The 21,229-nt window shown below is 55.7% G+C and overlaps 8 protein-coding genes across 8 annotated transcripts; 5 read left to right on the top strand and 3 right to left on the bottom strand.

Moving 5' to 3' along the window:
• Window positions 1-96: 96 nt before the first annotated feature.
• EX895_005788 (uncharacterized protein) lies at window positions 97-2,217 on the bottom strand (the record flags this gene model as incomplete). The annotated part of the gene is made up of 1 exon (XM_029886380.1): window positions 97-2,217. One exon carries the CDS (start codon window positions 2,215-2,217, stop codon window positions 97-99), a length of 2,121 nt encoding a protein of 706 aa, XP_029736693.1.
• A 1,084-nt stretch (window positions 2,218-3,301) lies between these two features.
• Window positions 3,302-5,812, top strand: EX895_005787 (uncharacterized protein; the record flags this gene model as incomplete). Its single annotated transcript, XM_029886379.1, has 1 exon — window positions 3,302-5,812. The coding sequence occupies one exon, from the start codon at window positions 3,302-3,304 to the stop codon at window positions 5,810-5,812; it is 2,511 nt and encodes an 836-aa protein (XP_029736692.1).
• Window positions 5,813-5,930: 118 nt separating this feature from the next.
• On the bottom strand, window positions 5,931-6,908 carry EX895_005786 (uncharacterized protein; the record flags this gene model as incomplete). Its single annotated transcript, XM_029886378.1, has 2 exons — window positions 5,931-6,437; window positions 6,546-6,908. The coding sequence occupies 2 exons, from the start codon at window positions 6,906-6,908 to the stop codon at window positions 5,931-5,933; spliced, it is 870 nt and encodes a 289-aa protein (XP_029736691.1).
• A 1,508-nt stretch (window positions 6,909-8,416) lies between these two features.
• Window positions 8,417-10,168, top strand: EX895_005785 (uncharacterized protein; the record flags this gene model as incomplete). The annotated part of the gene is made up of 2 exons (XM_029886377.1): window positions 8,417-8,929; window positions 9,023-10,168. The coding sequence occupies 2 exons, from the start codon at window positions 8,417-8,419 to the stop codon at window positions 10,166-10,168; spliced, it is 1,659 nt and encodes a 552-aa protein (XP_029736690.1).
• Window positions 10,169-10,686: 518 nt separating this feature from the next.
• On the bottom strand, window positions 10,687-12,342 carry EX895_005784 (uncharacterized protein; the record flags this gene model as incomplete). The annotated part of the gene is made up of 1 exon (XM_029886376.1): window positions 10,687-12,342. One exon carries the CDS (start codon window positions 12,340-12,342, stop codon window positions 10,687-10,689), a length of 1,656 nt encoding a protein of 551 aa, XP_029736689.1.
• An 869-nt stretch (window positions 12,343-13,211) lies between these two features.
• EX895_005783 (uncharacterized protein) lies at window positions 13,212-14,762 on the top strand (the record flags this gene model as incomplete). The annotated part of the gene is made up of 1 exon (XM_029886375.1): window positions 13,212-14,762. One exon carries the CDS (start codon window positions 13,212-13,214, stop codon window positions 14,760-14,762), a length of 1,551 nt encoding a protein of 516 aa, XP_029736688.1.
• A 1,591-nt stretch (window positions 14,763-16,353) lies between these two features.
• On the top strand, window positions 16,354-17,643 carry EX895_005782 (uncharacterized protein; the record flags this gene model as incomplete). Its single annotated transcript, XM_029886374.1, has 5 exons — window positions 16,354-16,394; window positions 16,479-16,865; window positions 16,960-17,151; window positions 17,245-17,439; window positions 17,526-17,643. The coding sequence occupies 5 exons, from the start codon at window positions 16,354-16,356 to the stop codon at window positions 17,641-17,643; spliced, it is 933 nt and encodes a 310-aa protein (XP_029736687.1).
• A 1,186-nt stretch (window positions 17,644-18,829) lies between these two features.
• On the top strand, window positions 18,830-20,212 carry EX895_005781 (uncharacterized protein; the record flags this gene model as incomplete). Its single annotated transcript, XM_029886373.1, has 1 exon — window positions 18,830-20,212. One exon carries the CDS (start codon window positions 18,830-18,832, stop codon window positions 20,210-20,212), a length of 1,383 nt encoding a protein of 460 aa, XP_029736686.1.
• Window positions 20,213-21,229: the final 1,017 nt, after the last annotated feature.

Genomic DNA, 21,229 nt, shown 5'->3' with positions numbered 1-21,229 from the left:
ACGATGGAAGAACCGATGAATGAAATTGAATGATGATGATGATGATGATGCACATGCCACGTCAATGAATCTAGAAGCCCGCCGTTCTTGGCGCGCCTATACGATCCTGCTGAATTGCGACTCGGGAGCGCCACTGAGCACGAGAGCCAACTGCTCGGCCACAGCCCTAGCCGACAGCTCCTGAACCTCGCTGGTCGCCGCACCCAAATGAGGAGTAAGCACGACATTAGGAAGCGTGTAGAGCGTCTCGCCGTACTGGTCCTTGGAAGCAGGCTCATGCTCCAACGCATCCAGGGCCGCACCAGCAATCCGGCCGGACTTGAGAGCGTCAAACAGGTCGGCCTCGTCGACAATCCCCCCGCGCGAACCGTTGACAATCACGGCGCCCGTACGCATCTGCTCGATCTCGGCCTTGCTGATCAGCCCACGCGTTTTGGGCGTCAAGGGCAGGTGGAGAGACAGCACGTCGACGTCGGCCAGCATGTCGTTGAGGTCTGCGACGCGGGTGTGCTTGAGATCTGCCCATGCGTCCTTGGGAGCGAACGGATCATACGCAATGAGCTGGCAATCGCTCGCTAGCAAAAAGAGGCGTGCCGTCGCCTTGCCAATATTGCCCATGCCGACAATGCCGACCGTCTTGCCCGATAGACCGGACCCCATGCACTTGGTAGCAATCAGCTGTTCACCACTGCGCATTCGTCGGTCAGCTTCCGTGATTCGGCGCTTGAGACTGATGACCATACCATAGACAAGCTCGGCGACGGCCGAGGCGTTGATCCCGGGCGTGTTGACCACCGTGATGCCGCACTCCTTGGCGGCATCAATGTCGAGCGTGTCGACGCCCACACCCTGTTTGGAGATAGCGCGCAGCTTGCTCGCCGAGCGGATCTGGTCGCCCGTGATGGGAATGGCACGGCTCATGAGTCCATCCGCATGCTGAGGCCAGTCGTGAACGCCGTCGTCGCCCATGGCAACGACCGTCTCAAACAGCTCGCGTGCGCGCTCAATTCCACCGGGATGGAAGTTATCCGGAGCGTACACCTTGTACGGCAGCTTACCCTTGGCAAAGCCATTGGCAAGGCCATTGGAATGACCGTTGACATGACCGTTGGCAGTGGTGCCGTTGGCGGCGTGGCCGTTGGTCTGAGTAGCCGACTGCGGCACAAAGCTCGTCTTGGGCGAAGTGAGATCGCGATTCATCGGCTGTGCGTGGGGAACCTTGATCTCTGCGCGTCTCGCGGGCTGGTCGACCGAGAGCTCGGACAGGCCGGCGTCCTTGAATGGAGTCGTGGTGGCTCGGGAAGCACGTGTCGGCGTGCCACCGGGGCAGTGCCACTGGTACGAAAAGACGTGTCCGTTGAGCGAATCGGTGAAGAAGAGGATATCGTTCTTGGGCCCGCCGAAAATGATGTTGGTCACCAGACCGCTTCCACGGCCCTTGATGCGGCAGACGGGAAGACCGTGCTTGTCGACGACAAAGACCGTGGCGAGCGAAGGGTGGCAGATGAAGAGGTTGCCCTCGGCGTCGATGGTGAGACCGTCGGGGCCGCTGTTGCCAAACGACTGGAAAAAGAGGTTGGCCTTGGTGGTGGTGCCATCGGGGTGCACCGGCATCCTCCACACGGCGTTGGAACGCGTCATAGCCACGTAGAGCCACTTTTCGTCGGGGGAGAGGACGATTCCGTTCGGGGAGACGCCGTTGTCGAGGAGGCAGTCGAGCTTGCCGTCCGGGTGAAGACGGTAGGCAGCACCGGTAGGGTCCGACATGCCCGTCTGGCCCTGATCGGTAAAGTAGACGCAGCCCTTGCTGTCGACGACGAGATCGTTGATGCCCTTCCAGCATTCGAGGTTCCTGCGGGGCAGGTAGGGGAGCACCTGCTTGGTCTTGGGGTCGAAGAGCAGCAGACCGCGCTTGTAGTCGGTGACGAGCATATACCCATCGTGGGTGATGGCGAGACCGTTGGGTTCACCATCCCACTGCGCTTCGACATCGATGCGTTTAGTGATGGAGTCGATCTTGAGGATACGGCCAAAGGGAACATCGACGATGTACAGGTTGCCCTGCGCATCCGTGGTGGGGCCCTCGAGGAAGATGGAGAGGGAAGCAGGGTTGGAGCCACCGCGCCAGTCAGTCTGCTGTCCAGTGCATCGCAACGACTCGGGTATGGTGCAGAAGATCTCTGCAATGTGCTCGGGAGGAGCAGGGTAAAAGTTCATCTTGACAAGCTTTCCTGTGAATGTTGGCAAGGGAGGACGGGATGAAGAGATGGAGGCTTGCTGCAATTGAACGTCCGGCGCCTTATATGGAGCGAAGACAACGAGTGCTCACGAGTGAGCGAGTCAGCTAGCCAGCCAGCTAGCTATACAGTAAACTCGTTGGGCGAGGCGTGTGCAGGCTGGTGCGCATAGCCGGAAGGATCCGCTCAGCGCAGGGTTTCGTATTCGTCGGACCGAGTCGTTGGTTGCAGGCTGGACCAACGAACCAGCTCCACAGAAGCTCGTGTGCGAGACGAGATAGTAAAAAGAAAGAGAGAGAGAGAGAGAGAGAGAGAGAGAGAGAGAGAGAGAGAGAGAGAGAGAGAGAGAGAGAGAGAGACGACGCACGGACAGACAGCATGGTTGGGCAGCGAGCAAATCCACTTTGCAATGCGTCTCGGTCAATCTGCGAACCGCGGGAATTTGGCCATATGCAAAACTGACAGCTGCCCTCGTGCCTGGTGGACAATTGCGAATGAATTTTGATTTATTGTAATTTTTTGTTTTGTTTTGTTTTGAATTTATTGGGAATTTGGTCGGGTCTTCCCCGCTTTTGCCGCTCCACTCCGTTTGTTTGGCCTTTTGTTTCGCTTTCTTCTTTCTCCGCATCTCGAACAGCAAGCAGACTGGCTGGCCAAGGAACGAATCGGACGCACCGGACCCATCGACATGCTTTCCAGCATCTTGCTAGCTGCACATCCCTTCGCTCTTGACGACCTCGTGCGCAGCACAGGATGACGTTTTGCAAACTGCACCGTCTCTGCCGACCAACCTTGACCCGTTCCATACAACCATCGCCATCGTCAACCATCATGCCACCAACACGACGCTTTCGCCTCAACACGACTTGATCCTCCTACCATTCCCAGCGCCTTGCACGGGGATAAGCCAAGCCGAGCCAAGCCAAGCCAGATCGTGCCAAACAAGCGTTCAACCCCGCGGTTCCAAGTGATGTCTGCGCTCGTTGTCCCCTCGCTACTCTACTTTGCATCGGCAGCATCATAGTCATCCTCCTCAAGCACCTGCCACAGACGCGTACTCAACCATGCCTCCTCGCGACCAACGCGTGATTCCCAAGGCTTGCTCCAATTGTCGACGCAAGAAGATCCGCTGCGATCTCACAAAGCCAGCATGTCGCAACTGCACGCAGGTCTACCATGTGGACTGCATATACGATGCCTCTCTCTCCTATCGTTCTGCAGAAGTGCTGCTCGCCCGTGTTGCAAAAGCAGAGGGTCTTCTCGACATGCTTTCAGAGAACCCCGATTCGCTGCCAACCGTGCTCTCACAGTGGCAGTCTAGCAGAGCAGCACGTGCCGACATCAACCGCGCTACCAATCTCGATCCTTCTACCAGCATGATCACCGCTCACCAGCAATCCGCTTCTCCGCTCTCGCCAAGCTCATCGACGCCGCACGCTCGACTTGCTTCCGCCTCTTCCAATGCGTCTGACGCTGCTGCCTTTACTACTCCTCCCCACCCTCCCCTCCCCAGCTTTCGCAGACCCGACTCGGACTCAGACCTCGACGAGCAGATGCGATTCATTCGCCAGCTACCACTCAACCTCATCGATCATCTTCAGTACATCCACTGGACATGGCAATGGCCCATCCACTGCTTTGCCGACCGGGATGCTACCATACAAGATCTCGCGCGTATCCACACGGATCCGCCTCGCTATGCTTCTCCCCTCTTGCTCCTCACCATGCTCGCACACGCAGCCCGCTTTTCCAACAGGGTCGTCGTCCAGACTTCGGCTCCCACAGATTCCTTCAAGATGGGCGGCATCTTTCTCACCCGAGCCAAACAGTTGCTCTACAAGCAGCTCGATGCTCCTCCAACCCTCTCCGACACCGCTGCCATCCTCATGATGGCCAGCAGACAGGTCGCATGCGGCTCGTTCACCCAAGCATGGGTTTACTCTGGCATGGCCATCCGTATGATCGAAGATATGGGCATTCCAGCCATGGCAGCCTCCATCGCTTCTTCCTCCAACCAGATGCAAGCTTTGAAGGATCCAGAGACTCGGCGCGCCTGGCGTCTGTTCTGGAGCGGCTTTACCTTTGACAAGACGCTTGCCTTTGGACTCGGTCGCAAACCGGCCCTCACCTGGTCCGGAGAGATCAAGAGCATCTGGCTCGGACAGCCGACGCGCGATGCCTCGCCTTCCTGGCCTGAAACATCCCAAGCTTCCACTGTGCACGACCCGTCCGGTCTCAAGATCCCCGTTATGGCAGCCATCACCGACAAGTCTGAGGCGAGTTCCGACGAGCCCGTCATGGGCCGTACCTCGCACTATCCATACGAGACATTTGGCAATTGGTGTTCGCTTTCGGCACTCCTTGGAGAGATCCTCGAGCTCAGCACGCGTTCGCACGGCCAAAGCACAAATGCAGACACTCGATCTGCGATATTGAGTCTTCGACATCGCCTCTCGCAATGGAGGCACGACCTGCCAGACCACATTGGCATCTCGGATCCATCTCGCGAACCTGCCAGTCGTCCTCCCAACATCATGGCGCTCAACATGATCTACCAAACTTGCCGCATCCTCGTACACAGCAGCGGACGCAGTGGCCCGGCCGCATCCGCCTCGATGCGTATCGACAACCTGGTCGACGACAGTCCCAATCACGACCAGTCCGCTCACATCGACGCTGATGGCCAGGATGATCAAGTCTGCCGAGCTGCAGCTATCGAGATTCATGCCTTGTTGGAGATGTGGTCGCGCTCCTTTGCCTTTGACCGCATGACGTGGCTCATTGGCTGCTGCGTCTACACTGGCGCCGTCGTCAATGCGCAGGACGTCCGCCATCCTAACCTCGACACCGCACGCCAAGCTGCATCCAGGCTCAACTTTGCTTCTTACGCGCTCGGCATCTCGGCGAGCTTCACCCCTGGCATTCGTAAGAGCACGTCGGCGCTCCTCGAGTTTGCTGAGCGCATCAATGCCGAGCATCGATCCCGTTCTCACAAGCTTTCCACTGCGGGCTCGGACTACGTCGAGGACGGCTTGAACGCTACGAGCCCTTCGGTACATTCAACTGCCTCGTGGAACATCAGCGAGAGTTCACCTGCCAACGATGACAGAAGGCAAACCAGCGCCATGCCAGCTGAAGCCCCTCGAAGTCAACAAAAGCGCAAAGCGCGTGTCGCTCCGGGCCAGCCTGCACAGAAACGGTCTTCAGAAGCTGTCAAGCCTCCGCTTCCAAACAACGGTCTCGACAGTCAATACCAAGGACAGTGGAATCTGGGCACCGTCGATCTCGACACCATGTTCAAAGAGGTTTTGGATGCCGAGACTGGCCACCAGGATCCACACATGGGCAATGGTTCTGTGATGCCAATTCAGCACGTTGGGCCTCAGGCTGCGATGCAACCGACTACGAGCACGAGCAATCTGCCCCCTCCACCGGCACATGCCTCGGAACCGGATGCAATCCTGTGGGAAAACATCATGGGCACCTCGCACTGGAACTTGGACGCTCTCATCAACGACAAGGACTTGCTCGATGCACTTGGCACCTTGCCTTTATACCCTGGAGATCAGCCATGAGCAAGCAAGCATCTGCAATTCAAATATTGACGTGGCTAGCGCAGTGTATAGATTCAGAGTTCGACCAAAAAAGAATGCATTCAGCTGCGAAGAGAGGAAACGGGACAGCAAAGGGACACTACAGAGTCAGGCTCTCGCCAAGCTGCTTCATCTCGGCGGCGTTCTTGGCGGCAGCAGCGCTGAGCAGAGGCTGGTCGGTGGCAGCCATGACAAAGCGGGCTCCCATGCGGGCGAACTTGGCGACCAGGTCCGATCTTGACGCCAGACCGCCAATGCCCACCGAGAGGCCGTTGGCCTGGGCAGCGTTGATGACCCTCTGGTACGCCTCGGTCAGGCGAGGATTGTCGTACTGGCCGGGGATGCCCATCTCTGCGGTCAGGTCGTTGGTGCCAATGAGCAGCTGGTCGACGCCAGGAACCTGGGCGATCTCCTCGACGATCTCCAACGCCTCGAGCGTCTCGATCATGACAATCACCAGTGTCGCCTCGTTGCATGCCTTGTTGGCTTCAGCGACCGGGTAGCTCTTGTAGCGCAGGTGGGGCAGGCCAGCAACAGCAGAGCGCTCACCGATGGGCTGGAAGCGCGAGTACGAGACCACCCGACGCACTTCCTCCACCGTCTTGATCTGTATACCCCCAAGAAGAAAAAAGACAAAAAAATGCAGCATTGTCGCAACGCAAGCAAGCGTCAGCACACTATATCCAGAAAAAATGGCTTGCCAGGAATGACTTACGTGAGGAACCAAGATGCCCAGGGCGCCAATGTCGAGCGTGCGCGAGATCCAGTGCCTCTCGAGCTGCGGGATGCGAACAATGGGGCACATGTCGCGTGCGAGCGCCGCCAGGCACATCTGCCCCGTCTGCTCGAGCGTCAAGGGCGCATGCTCAAGGTCGATCAGGATGCTGTTGTACCCGGCCGTCTGCGCGATCTGCACCGCCTCGATCGAGCGCAGCAGCTTTACAGTGAATGCGTACGTGAGCTCGTTCCTCGCCAGCGCCTCCTTGACCGGATTTGGGATGTACGGCAGGTTCTTGGCCTGCTTGGAAGCATTGGTCTCCGGCGTGCCGGCGGAAAGCGATGTTGATGTAGGTGCCATGGTTGAGTGTGGTCGCAATGTGGGATATCGTGTCACAGAGGAAGAGAGGGCTCGAAAAGATCGCAGAGGGAGCAATGGCCTGGGGTACATGTGTTTAAAAGAAGCAATTGACTAGGGATGAGGAGGATGGGTGCTGAGCGACGTGTTCCGAATCTGTCCCTGGTCATTGATAGATGGCTAAACCATCTCGAGTTGCCCGAAGAAAGGGCCGCGAGGGCGAAGCAGCACCCAGCTCACAGTAGAGACGATTGCATGCTGCCTACGTCGCATCCACGGCAGCGCGATATCCGATGGAGCCGAAAGTGTCAAGTCAAGCTCAGATGAGAGGGTCCAATGCTGTGTTGGCAAGAACTTTTCCTTGTCCTTCTAGCTGGGCAGCCTTGCATTGATCCACGGCATCAGATTGGGCAGCAGCCAAGAAGCGTCGGCGATTTTGCGGGACTCCAGCCTGGGTTTTACGGCCTACGGTCCACGAACGTCCACCACGACACGCTCGCATATTGACCGACAAGCATGACCGGGGCAACCAGCTTCGAGGCCTCGCAAAATGGCCGGCTTGCATTACTCTCCGATCTCGGTTCCAACTGAGTCTTTCTTCCTATGCACTATTCTCCAAAATTCGTGTACGGGTCACAGCAAAGATGTCCTCAACATTCCTCCGCCAACGGTGAACAAGGAGGGGTAAGAAGCGGGACTTATCCAAATTGAACCGAAGAAAAGTCGGAGACGGTGCCTGAAAGCCCCTCGCCGACCCCACAGATCTCTTTTTTTGGTAGGAGCATATGCCCGCTCGCCAACTGCCTCTGCGACGTTGACTCTCCATTCGTCCAACCCACGAGGTCATCGTTTGCCTTTGTCTTTGGCAATGCCGGATGCACGGCAACTCATGTGACTTTGCCACACTGCCAATCTCACTCACTGCGCTTCCAACGCACGTTGCTTGCTTGACCCGGCCACTCTGCGCAGCCTTGCCAAGATCTTGCCACTCTACCTCCGACGACCCCCTTCGCGCCATCTTGCAGCTCGCTGTTTGGCCGAGACGACCGTAGCTGCGCTTCCTTCCTATCATACCCCAAGCTCTGTGCCCACAGCCAATGGCCTTCTCCGTTCCTGGTCTCTCTGCGCCTCTGATCCGCTCTCATTGGCTTGCAGCCTTCGCCAAAAGGGGTGATTTTTTTTGCTCACTGGTGCTCTTGCTCATGCTTCAACGTGATACGCTAACTTAGCTCCCCCCGCAAGTTTACCATGTGGGGCTCCACCCATACTTGCTAGGTCGCACCTGTATATATGAAGCCGTTCCCTTACAAGACGGTACGAAGCTCCCCACCCCACACCAGGACACCTCCTTCTCCTCCTCCAACTCGCAACACCAAACAGGAGCAGGCACGCGTCCGTCGTAGAGGCACCAAATTGCGCACGAGCAAGTTCTTCCATCACCTTTGCTGCCTTGCCTTGCCTTCTCTCCCCCCTCCCGCAAGTAACCCACGCCAGTCGGCTCGCATTCCATCATGACCGAGACAATGATTCAGAGGACGGCCAAGGCCATCAAGCAGAGTCCGCGCGAGATCTTTGGCTGGCAGCTCATCTACTGCGTGCTGATCATTGCTTTCTCGGGTGTAGCCAAAGGTATCGACGAAGGCAACATCGCCTCGGTCGTCACCATGAACTCGTTCCGCAAAGAGTTTGGCTGGACCCACCTCAGCAAGACCGACGAAGCCAACGTCAAGGGCTGGGTCATCTCGATCGCCACCGCCGGTGCCGTCCCCGGTGCCTTTGCCAGCATCAAGCTCAACCAGATGTACGGACGTCTTTGGTCTCTTCGCCTGTTTACTCTCGTCTACATGGCCGGAGTCATTGGCCAGGCCTGCTCTGGCGGTAACATTGGTGCCTTGTACGCTTCCAGATTCATCGGCGGTATCGGTATCGGTGCCACCACGGTCATGCCCTCGGTCTACATTGCCGAAATTGCTCCAAGCTGCATTCGAGGTCTCGCTGTCCTCCAGTACGCTGCTTGCCAGCAGGTAAGTTTTACCACCTATTGACCACTTGCAGTGTCACTTGCCGCCAGACACTGATCACGTTCTTTCTCACGGTTTGCTTTGGATCACTCGCAGCTCGGTGTCGTCTTTGGATTCTTCTTTGCCTACGCTTCCCAGCACCACCAGCCCAACAACTCGTCGATGCAGTGGCGTCTTTGCACCTTCATGCAGCTCATCCCTGCCGCCATCTGGCTTGCCGGCTCTTTCCTCTGCATCGAGTCTCCCCGATGGCTGCTCAACAAGGGAAAGGATGAGAAGGCGCTCGAGAACTTGTCGTCCTTCCGCAACTTGGACGCCTCGCACCCCTATGTTCAGCAAGAGTTCGACTTGATGCAACGCGGCGTTCTCGAAGAGAAGCACGCAACCGCTGATGCAAGCATGTGGCAGCTCACCAAGGAGGTCTTCGCCACCGCCAACTCGCGCCGCCGCTTCTGGATCCTCACCGCCGCCCACCTGTTCGGTCAGTGGAGTGGTTCCAACTCGATCACCCAGTACAGCCCCACCATCTTCTCGTACCTTGGCATCACGGGCGACACGACCAAGCTACTCGCCACCGGTCTCTACGGTGTGGTCAAGTTCACCTCAACCGTGGTGACCGCCTTCTTTGTCATCGACTTTATCGGACGTCGCCGCTCGCTCATCACGGGTGTCAGCATGCAGATTGTAACGCTTACGATTGTTGGTGCCTACCTCGGCGTTACCAACGGCAAGACAACGGCACAGATCGAGGCCTCCAAGTCGCTCACCAGCGCCTCTCGCCTGGCCATCGTCGCCATCTACTTCCACGCTGTCGCATGGTCCGTCGGCTGGTTCTCGCTGCCCTACCTTCTCTCTGCCGAGCTCTTTGAGACCCGTGTGCGTGGTCTCACCTACGGCTTCTACATGGCATGGCACTGGCTCCTCTACTTTGGTTGCTCGCGGGCTACCAGCTCGATGCTCGTCGCCTTCGACCGCTGGGGTGCCTTCGCCTTTTTTGCCGGCATCTGCGTCCTCGGTCTCACCTTTGTCTTCTTCTGCATCCCCGACACTACCGGTCGATCGCTCGAGGAGATCAAGGACATCTTTGACACTCCCGCCTTCAGCATCTGGCGCGTGGCTTACGCCCAGCCCAAGCACGACAGCGCCTTGCACGAGGTCGACGATGCCGAGGCTGCTCGCCTTCCCCAGTCCAGCTCGGCTTCGTCGCACAGCCAGAGGAAAAGCCTCGAGAAGAATGTATGATTGAGTGATGGGTTTGTCGATGTGTTTGTATTGCTAGCATAGGAATTCGCAATTGTTATCGTTTTTTCGCAGGTTCACCTCTTGTCCGCGCTTCTGTGTTTGTCACGTTGAGTGATGCATACCCCTGCGATGTGAAACCTTGCCTGTCTCATGGCCCGAGTGACGAGCGATGGGTGCGATGGTTTGCACCAGTTACTGCCGTCACCGCACAGGCACGTATCTAGAAGAGGTCTCTCTCAAGTCTGTGCTGCCACGTTTCGCAGCCCGAAATCGCTGCTTGCTACCGGCTCATCGCCTGGTCGGGCGGACGGCACACACAATGCTTGCATACCCAGAGACGCTCACGGCCGTACCACGAAAGTTCTCAGGTGCCGTTCTCTTTTTGTCTCATAGACCCAATCGGCATAGATAGTTTGACGATCATTGGATTGAAGTGGCCACCGCTTCGACGAAGCAGATTGCACCTCCATTTGGGGTACGGGCGGGAAATCTTCTGCAGCCTTGCCCGCCAGGCCTAGTTATTTGCGTGTCAGCAAGATGGTTCCGGTCTCAGCGACGTATTCGGTCCAGTGTTGGATGAGATCATCGAGAATCTTGGCGTGCGACTCGGCCAGATCCTCCGTCTCGCCTGGGTCCTTCTCAATGTTGTACAGCTGCCATCGCTCCGGTCCATTGGGCGCGGGGATAAAGACCGCCTTCCAGTTTCCTTTGCGAATGGCTTGCTGTCCAAACAGCTCCCATCCAGTGACATGGTCGTCGCCATGAATCTGTTCCGAGGTGTTGGTCAGGAAAGGCACCCACGACTGTCCCTTTGGTTGCAGCACAGGGCGGCCTCGGAAAGTACTGCCTGGATGCTGCGTTCCTGCCAGCTGGAGCAGCGTCGGGAGGATGTCCATCACCGTGGTGAAGTTGGATACGATGCTGCCGTTCTGCTTAGCGAATCCAGGATAGCGAATCAGACAGGGGCATCGGATGCCACCTTCAGTGATCCAGGCCTTGTACATGCGCGAAGGGGCAGTGGAAGCCTGAGCCCACTGCGGGCCATAGTAGGTGAAGCTGTTCTTGCGTCCGATGTTGTCGTAGCTGTTGTCGTAGAACTTGCGGATCACTTGAGCAATATGCGGCCCCATCACTGGGAGCGCTTCCAACAGAGCTCCCTCGGCCCCGTTGTCGCTCATGAACAGGATGAACGTGTTGTCCAGCTCGCCGGTCTCGTCAAGATGTTGGATGACCTTGCCGATGTTGGTGTCCATCGTCTCGACCATGGCTGCGTACGTCTCCATGAGCTTGGCGCTGTACTTCTTCTCCTCGTCCGTGTACGAGTCCCACTTGGGATCCTGGTTGAAGATCTCGATGGCAGGGTGGGCAGCCTGTCGTGCATGTTCATCGATCAAGCCAAGCTTGACCAAAGCATCCATACGCCGGACGCGCAAGGCCTCAAAGCCATCGTCGTAGAAGCCCTTGTACTTTGCGACGACCGCAGGGTCGGCTTGCAGCGGCCAGTGTGGAGCGGTGAAGGGCAGATACGCAAAGAAGGGCTTCTGCTTCTGTGCGGCATCGCCCTCTCTGTGCTCGAGCTGCGAAATGAGCTTGCTGGCAAACACGTCGGACGAATAGAACGGTTGCGGAAGCTCGTTCAACGAGAGGTGTCGATCATCCTCATAGTACAGAGGAGGCATGAACTTGATGGCGGGCGAGCCGTCTTGAAGCTGGGGCTCGTAGCCGTAGTGGTTGCCAGCGCCCGGCAGCAGAGCAAATGAGTGCTGGAAGCCACGGGCATGCGGTGTAGTCTCTTTGGTGAGCCCGAGGTGCCACTTGCCAGACATGTAGGTCGCATAGCCTGCATCGGACAAGAGCTCGGGCAGTGCTGCCACTTTGTCGTTGAGGACACCTTCGTAACCCTCGTGGCCCTGGTAGCCTGGCGTGCGACTGATCGTCTCGGCCATCTGGCCCAGTCCGGCAAGATGGTTGTCGGTTCCAGACATGAGCATCGAGCGCGTCGGACTACATGCTGACGCAGTGTGGAAGCCTGTCAAACGCACGCCTTCCAACGCCAGCTTGTCCAGGTTGGGCGTAGAGATCTCGCCTCCAAAGGCACCTACGTCGGAAAAACCCAAGTCGTCGGCGACGATGATGAGGAAGTTTGGCCTCTTGTTTGATGCTGCCGAGGTCATCTTTAAAGTTGAAGAGAGTATCAAGATAAGGAAAGCGCCCGACACGAACTCGAAAGAACACAAGCGCTTTATATATGGACCATCATCTTCTCGGAGTCCGCGGACGAGGTCTTCTCAACAAGCAAGATCCCGGACCACGCGGTCGACGAAACAAGCTTACCGAGGTAAGGAGAGGGTCCTGGAGAGATGAAAGCCGGAATAGGTTCTGATAAGCTGCGACCTGAATCGTTGAGAAGAGTCGTATCAGGTCGGTCCGGTACTATGGCGTGCTCACGATGACGGTCACGACATTTAACCGCGTGCATCTTCTGAGACCGCAGGGAGCCTCTTTACCCGACTTGACACTTTACCCGAATCACGGCCCGAAACGGCGGACGATCAACAAGCCGGAGCGGCGCTACGCCAAGACCAGAGGTAGCGCGACGGTCGGTAATATCCGGCAAGACCATGTCTGTTTGCGGCCATGTGGTCAACCAGGAACGCGCACGCCATTTAGCGCATGAATTCAGTCGCTATAGTGCATGGTTACCACGGTATTGGCGCGCGCGTCCTGTCAAAAACGGGCACTAGCTGACAGCAATTCGAGTTGACAGGAAAGCGGGACATTCTTCTTGAAACATCGCGTGATTGATGGTACAGCTGACGCTACGATGTCGACAGCCCGCCTTGTACTCCGAATGTCTGCAAAAACTTCAGCAGCAATGGTCAATGATAACTTTTGATCTGACGAAGACAGCGAGCAGTTCTTCGCTTAGATACGATCCATGTAGGAAGAAGAAAGAAAGCCATATATACCGGATGGGGAAACGCTTTTCCACGAACGAATTTATTCTTCATCCGAAGCTTTCTCGCTCAGCAACGCTTCCACAATGTCGCTCTCTCATGCTGTCGAGGCAGAGAAGTCGCCGATCAAGGAGAGTCTATCCGACACTGCCTGGGTTCCTGATGCCACCGGCAACCACTCCTTCAACGAAGAAACGGCGTTCGGTGGCCTTTCCAAGACGATGGCAGAGCGCGAGGCTCTGAATCCGGACCTCCGCAAGCAATTGCTCCTTGAGCCAGGCTACGACGACGAGCTCACTTGGACACAAGAGGAAGAGAACAGGATTCGTAGGCGCACAGATTTTCTGGCGTTGATCCCTGCCATGATTGTCTTTATCACACTGTCCCTCGATCGAAGCAATGTCGCCAACGCTCTGACCGACAACTTCCTCAAGGATCTCCGCATGAATCAAAATCAGCTCAACAACGCCACAACTATCTTCAACGTCGGCATCGTGGTCTTTGAGATTCCCTGGAACATGGCAGCAAAGAAGTTCGGTCCCCATCGTTTCTTGCCCCTCACTGTCATCTGCTGGGGTGCCGTCACTATTGGTCAGGCGTGGATCACCAATCACCGTCAGCTGTACGCTACACGTGCTCTGGTTGGCATTTTCGAGGCCGGCTTCATCCCTGGATTTGCGTACTATCTGGGCCGCTTCTATCGTCGAGACGAGCTCGCCAGTCGATACGCATTGTTCTGGAGCGCCAACAACATCGCCAGCTGCATTGCCGGAGTCTCGTCCTTGGGCATTCTCACCCTGCGTGGCACGGCAGGCTTGGCAGGATGGTCGTGGCTGTTCATCATAGAAGGTATTCTGACCGTCGTTGCCGGCATCTTTGCTCTGTTTTGGTTCCCGGATGGCACCGTGGTTCCAGAAGGGTCGAAACTGCGTCGTGCATGGTACACCGAGCGCGAAGGAAGGATCATGATGACGCGCGTCCTCGTCGACGATCCAACAAAGTGCAACGAGGTGCACCGGGGCAAGGTCAAGTTTGCTGATATCCTCGACACCGTCAGTGACTGGCGTGTGCTCTTGATCGTTTTCTCGGCTCTCAGTGGCATGATTTCCACAGCCCCTGTCAGCACCTACGTACCGTTCATCATCAAGCAGCTCGGATTCCGCAGGTACGACGCGAATGGTTTGGCAGTTCCTGGTTATGTTGCAGGGATCGTTCTCAGTCTCACTGCAGGTGCCTGCGTGAGCAGGTGGGGCCGTCACTCGTACTGGGTGGCAGCTTATATGCTTGGCGGCGTCGTCGGCTTCCTCTGGATCTCTTTGCCTCCTCAGGGCACGTCGCGGGCTGTCCTGCTCGTAGGCGCACTGGTCATGACTGCGTTCAGCGCATCATTCGTTGGAGTCATGGGCTCATGGATTTCCAACAGCGTTCAATCTCGACAGCGTCCGATCGCCCTGGCCCTTCTGGTGATGGCAAACAACGCAGCAGGCTTGGCAGGTGCACAGGTGCTGCGCGCGAAGGATGCTCCCCGCTACAAGCACGGCTTTCTTGCGCTCGTAGGAACGTCTGGCTTTGGTGCCTTGCTGGCTCTGTCCGCCGGGGTCGCGCTGCGGAAACGTGCTCGCAAATCGCAACAATAATGCCGCCAGTCTCTTTAGTCCTTTATGTCCCTTACTCTGTTGCCACGGGCTGTTGGAATGTATGATTGTAGAAGTCGCGTCAGCATCAATCGATCTTGTGCGTACCACGGAACTGCAGCAAATGTACACATACAGTACAATAAGTTAACGTACGTACTTTAGTACCGACGCATATGTAGTATCGACGCACCACATGAAAACAAAATTAAACTTAGCAACGCCGACGTCGAAACTGCTTGCCGACGGCCGCAAGCTCGTCTACAAGCCTCAAGAATGCCCAAGCACTGTACCGGAGGCAAACGCATCTCACGGCAACTCCAACCTCATCAAAGCGTGCCACACTATCTCGGATCTAGGGAATCACGAGGGTCAGTCGGCTTGGTTAGACAGATCTCGCTAGATACGAGGTGATCTCAACTCGTAGGTAAAGCTATGCTACTGCGAGCTCCAAAGTCACGCGCGAGACCCTTGGCACGGCACCAGACAACATTCACGCCGAAAGATTAATTCTCCTGAATCGCTTGGGGGGAGGATCCTCGAAGCTGTCGAGACTAAGAAGGTAGCCGAAGAGAGAGGGACCGAAGGCGGCGCGAGCACACTGGACAGATGGGTCAACATCAAAAGTGGAGCAGCTACCGCTTCCACCGATCGGAACACACGCCTGGCAACTCTACATGTCCGCACACCGGCCTTTACTCTCTCCAAGAGTCATTCCAGACTCAGACCTTTTCCGGTTGCAACAGAGTGCCACCAACCTGGTCTAGAAATCGAAATGTTTTGCCCCGTGGAAGCGTAACATCACTGCGTTATTTGACACGACAATGCAGTGGAATTTTCTTACAGTATTGCATATTTAAATATTTTTTCACCTTTCGCCCTTCCCCCTCCACAGTCGGTGTTTTGTGGTTGGCAGGTTTTGTTCTAGTGAAACCCTGCACGGCGACCTCGGTACCACTCGCACATCATTTTAGCCCGCAAAGTGTTTGATCCACGGATATGGAAGCCTCACCTTTTCTTGCCAATACAAAGGGTGAGGCTAAAGCGCTTCGGTGCAGAAGACTGGCTTGTACGCACTGTTATCGGTCTGTGCGAGAGGCGTAAGCGAATTTATTTAAATATAATTTAAGACAGCCCAGCACAAGGAACGCATCCATCCTGATGGACTCGGTTGCTCCGAATTACAGTACGGGTGCGGTTGGTGACCCTGAAATTTTATTTCTCTCTCTTTTTGTCCGAGTCAAATCTGGCGCGCGAAGTCGCATGAGCCGGTCGTGGTACATTAGATCCCGTATGAAAAGCGTCGTCAAGGCCGCCGGCGCGCCTCTCATCAGATGGCATGCGCACTTTGCCTCGAGCGGTCAAGTGGGAGGTCACTCTCTCCGCACAGGGCCGATAATCCACTGCTGGTCGGCCTTGAATGGTCCGTGCGCTCCACCTTCCTCGGACGCCGTTTTGTTCCTGAGAGATGTGTGATTGCTGTAACTTACTTAGAGGTGAAGGCGAACATTCGAGTCAGCCAAGTCTCCCCCCACACTCTCAACACCACACCACACCCCAGTATACCCTTCACTTCGCACTAACATACGGTACTATGAAGGTGATCCTGGAGAAAGCTGCGCAAGAGTTTGCCGAGTAGGTACACATAAACCTGGATGCAGCTCGGTTCTAGGCCAAAATATTGACGAGGTTTCCCATCTGGCACACACTCGAGCACAGCGCAACCGCCAAGCCTCCCTTTTTATTTGAGCTCCCCCCGGACGAGGGAAGAAAGATCTTTGATGACGTGCAGAAGGAGTCGCTTGCGTTCAAAGACGGCATCACCAGTGAGGTGATCACATTTTCTTCCTTTGACGTCAAGTTGATTAAGCCCACCGACAATTCTTCTCAGCGATTGCCCGTCGTTTTGTACGTTCACGGGGGCGGTTGGGTTTTTGGTAGCCCGGACGCTTTCGGCCGTCTGTTGGGCGACATTGCAAAAAGGGTCAACGCAGCTGTGTTTGCTGTCAACTACTCAAGGTCTCCAGAAGCAAAGTATCCAACTGCACTGAATCAGATTTGGGAAGCTCTCGAGCACATCAAGGGCAAAAGCGCAATGTACAACGTGTAAGTCTGGCACGGATGTGGCCACAATATGAACATCCCCCGTTCGCAGACTCGTTTCAGACCTGATCCATTTGCTCTGTTTCCGGTACCACAGCGATGCTAATCGGATCGCTATCGCAGGCGACTCTGTTGGTGGCAACATGTCCGCGGTTACCGCTTTGCGTGACCAAGGTCGATATCTCCGAGGGCAAGCACTTCTTTACCCTGTGTGCGATTTCTCGTTTGATACCGGCTCTTACAACGATTTCGCCAAGGGATTCTTCTTGCAACGAGACGCGATGAAATGGTAGGTACTGTATTGCTCACATGCTGTTCCACCTGTGGACCCTACAACGCAGCCTAACCGATACTGGTGAGACGATTTGTGCTATACCTGCAGGTTCTTTGAGCAATACACCGCCGGTATCCATACCGCCAGCGCGGACAATGTGCAGATCTCGGTCCTACGCACAGACAAGGAGCTGCTGGCCAAAGCTCCGCCTGCTCTCATCTTGACGGCCGAGGCTGATGTCCTGCGCGATCACGCAGAAGAGTATGCTGGAAAGCTTCGCGAAGCGGGTGTGCAAGTTGCAAGGTAAGTCTCAGGGAACTTGTTCCTCTTTTACCAGAAGCTAGCCGATATTAACCAGTCTCGCTTTCAACTCTTCTTCCCATGGTTAGCGCCCGGCTTGGAGGGATCATTCACGACTTCCTCCTTCTCGATCCTCTCCAAGATACAGGAGCGGCCAAAGCAGGCCGAACCCTTCTCGTCGCTCAGCTTCAGGAATGGCTGGCCTGAAAGCTGTCAGGACACAGCGCCCGCGATGTCTTGCCTCTCCTTGCTCTCAAGATCCGTTCCAGTGCTTCTTCGATTCGATTCGCATCTGTGTGCCGCTCCTTGTTTCAAAGCGTCGGTTGCAACAAATCTGCCGTCTCTGTCGCTGTCCTCGCTCTTTCCTGGGAACCTCCGCTCTGGGGCTTGCGAGAACTTGACACTCAAAAAACACGCGCTCGAAAATTGGATGAGAATTGCGACAGCAAAACCCGACCGGATATGGCGTAAAACAAGCCACAATATGAGGCGCTGCTGCTGCTGACGGCCGTGAGAAGCGTGGCGTAACCGTTGCCGATAGTCGTGAATGGGATGTCGATCAGACCCGAGGTAGCATTCCGACGGGAGGCACGTTTGATGGATCGCCGGATAACTGTCTACCTCGATGCTCCCGGCAATCTCCCTCCCTACTGCTCGACCACTATTATACTTGCATGTGACTTTGTGACAGAAATCTGAAGAAAGCCGGCAAGGCTGAAGCTGTCCTCGCTTCGACGTTGGCGAATCCATTTTCAGCAGGGGTCTAGCCGACATTGGTGCCGATGATTGAGACCGATGCAAATAACCACTTTACCGAACGGAAATCTACAATCAATCGGTCCAGCATAGCATCATCCGAATTAGCGCGTACTGTATGTCTTTCGTGCCGGCAATCTTCAGACACGGACATCTGCTTTGTAAAAAGATGTAGGTCAGGCGTGCAAAGAGGACTACAGCGATCCTTTTCGTGGGGAGAAGTGGGTTTCCTTCCTTTCGATCTCTTGCAGGCATGGGCTTGCTGTGTGACTGACCAGCTCTCTGTAGGGTCAACCTGTTCTTGCATCACGCAACACAACAATTGGTGCTCGGCAATAAGCGCATCGTCTCGGAAACCTTGATGTTCGGTTGTGTCCAAACTCAACCTGGAGATGTGCGGGGCTCCACAGGCAAGCAAAGGTCTCATTTGACCACTGCGAAAGTTCTCATAGTCGTGTCTCGTTCATCGGACAGGAGTCAGAGAGAAATTGGCTGAATCTCAGCCTGTTCCAGAGGCAATGGGTGCGGTAGCTGTGCCCGCGGCTCTGCTTGCGGGAAGGTATATAACTGCCGCTTGATTGGCCTTGTTCCCTCCCATTTCATCATTACCACTCCTCGCTCAACCCCAAGTCAAAATATGAAGGCCATTCAGAAATGCGTTCTGGCTATCGCGGCCACTGCAGTCGCAGTGGCCGATGCCTCCCCAGCCTTTGTGAAGAGAGCTTCGGACACCACCACCGTCCATCTCAACCAATGCTCCGGCACCCCTCAGCACTTCGCCCAGGGCGTCCTGTATGGTGTCAATGGCACAAACCCTCCTCAATCATACATCGTCGATCTTGGTATCAACTACCTCTCCGAGGGCGGTGCGCAGATCGATGCTCAGCCATCCGGCTACGCTGCGAGTATGGCGTCGTACCAGCGTAGGTTCGAACAACTGCTAGGAGCCTACAAACGAATGCGAGAGGTGGGCGGTGTAACCATCGCCAAAATGGCAGATCTGTATGGCGCCGACGAGACGACGTCTGGCTCCTTCGTATGGCCAGGCGACAACGGCGACTGGACGAAATGGGATGCCTTTGTCCAGCAGTTCATCTCTGACGTCCAAGCGAATGGTATGACGGCGCCGTACGTTTTGCAATTGGAGCCGTGGAACGAACCTGACGTCAACTTTGGCGGTAGAGATCAGTCACAGTTCAACGAGCTTTGGCGCAGAACCACAGTCGCCCTTCGAAGCGTTTTCGGCCCCTCGACCAACAACTACCTTCCGATCGTGGGTCCGAGTACGGGAGGCAATCCCGGGTACAATAATGGTTGGTGGAACAGCTGGTTGTCCTCCATCCAGTCTAACGGAGGAATTGCGGTACAACCTGACGTTTACAATTGGCATATGGAAGGCGACCTTCCAAACGACCCGATCCCACCGGCTCAAGCGCTTCCTGCTTACGTGCAACAGTATGGACTCACCACAGGCATTGGCGTTCAGAACAACGAGTTCGGCTTACTTGAGCAGCAAGTTCCCGGGTGGGCCGCCTGGTTCCACGCTCGCTACGAACGCCTCAAGTTCAACGCCCTTCGCGGGAACTGGGCTGGTGGCGCAGCACTGCTTGATAGCCTTGCTGGCCTGCTGATCAAGAACGCGGACGGCTCATACTCTGAAACGGGCGAGTATCAAGTGTATAAGTTCTATGAGCTGATGACTGGCGCACCCTGCAGCACGGACTCAGGCTCGAGCATCGATTCGTACGCTGTTGGTGCAAGCAACGACGTTACTGCGTTAATTGGCAGCGAAAATTTCTCGGGCACTTGGAACGTCAACTTCCAGAACATCGATCAATACTTTGGAAGCGCTGCTCAAGTCAAAGCCGACCTCGTTTATCTTCCATACAGCAACGGTGGGCCGGTCAGTGGGTGGACAACAATCTCCACTCAAACGATTGCCGTGAGCAACAACGCTGCTACCGTCTCGTTCAACGTCGACAATGGTCGAGACGCCTACGCCGTACGCTTGCACACGTAGGAAGGCTAATCGAGGCGAGCGGTTCTTTCTCCAGAACCAGCAACATGTGTCTGGTACTGGTCCAGTCAAGACTCTACATGTGGGCCTGATTGGGGTGAAGGTACAGCACGCTTTGTGGTACAGGTATCGCTGAGCCTGCCGACGTTTGGCGTCACTTTCATAGTTGAGAACGTGGTTGGTGCATGGCGAAGAGGAACGAAAAAGTGCGTCCTGTTTGGTTTTCTCTGTTTTCCGCTAAGACGAACGGTGGGTGCCGGACCTGTTTCGTACCCTCAGAAACTGCATTAATTGTTAAAAATTCATTTCAGCGCGCTTGTTCTCTTCTCAAATCACTTGATTTGTCGTCGCGTTGGGCGAACACTGTACGGTATTGTACAGCGCCAGATTTGGTCGTTGGAAAGAGAAAAATCTGAATCGAATATATTGACAAACAAGAGACAGTTCGGGACAGAGGGAAGAGGGAAGAGGGAAGAGGGAAGAGGGAAAGAGGTAAAGAGGGAAACAGGAAAAAGAAGGAAGGGGGGACAACGCGGTGAACTGCTCGAGTCTGCAAGCAGGCCCTATTTGAAGCGTGAATTGGACGAAGTGGGAAGGTTGAGCCGATGAGGGAGCCACGTGTAGACATCGCTGGCACGCATCCACGACAAGATAACGCCTGTTGATTGGCCTTATTTGCCGCAGTTGAGAGTCTTTCCGACACCGTGGATACCAACGTCAGCGAGGATATTGGTGATCTGCGTTGGGAAGAAACCCAAAACGAGGTTGCTCGCATCGCAGAGCAGCGTGCCCAGCGTGTGCACAGTTGTCTTAGGGTTGAGCAAAGCACTGAGTTCCTTTACTAATCCATCTGCAGTGGGCAGGGGAACGAAGGCGCCCGCCGTGCCCACACTCGCACCCGGAAGGGTAGGGTTTAGGGTTAGGGTTAGGGTTAGGGTTAGGGTTAGGGTTAGGGTTAGGGTTAGGGTTAGGGTTAGGGTTAGGGTTAGGGTTAGGGTTAGGGTTAGGGTTAGGGTTAGG

This window comes from Sporisorium graminicola, chromosome SGRAM_8 (assembly GCF_005498985.1).
Source record: "Sporisorium graminicola strain CBS 10092 chromosome SGRAM_8, whole genome shotgun sequence".
NCBI classification, from domain to species: Eukaryota; Fungi; Basidiomycota; class Ustilaginomycetes; order Ustilaginales; family Ustilaginaceae; genus Sporisorium; species Sporisorium graminicola.
Note: the sequence above shows the minus strand (reverse complement) of the source record. Positions and strands in the feature narration are given on the sequence as shown.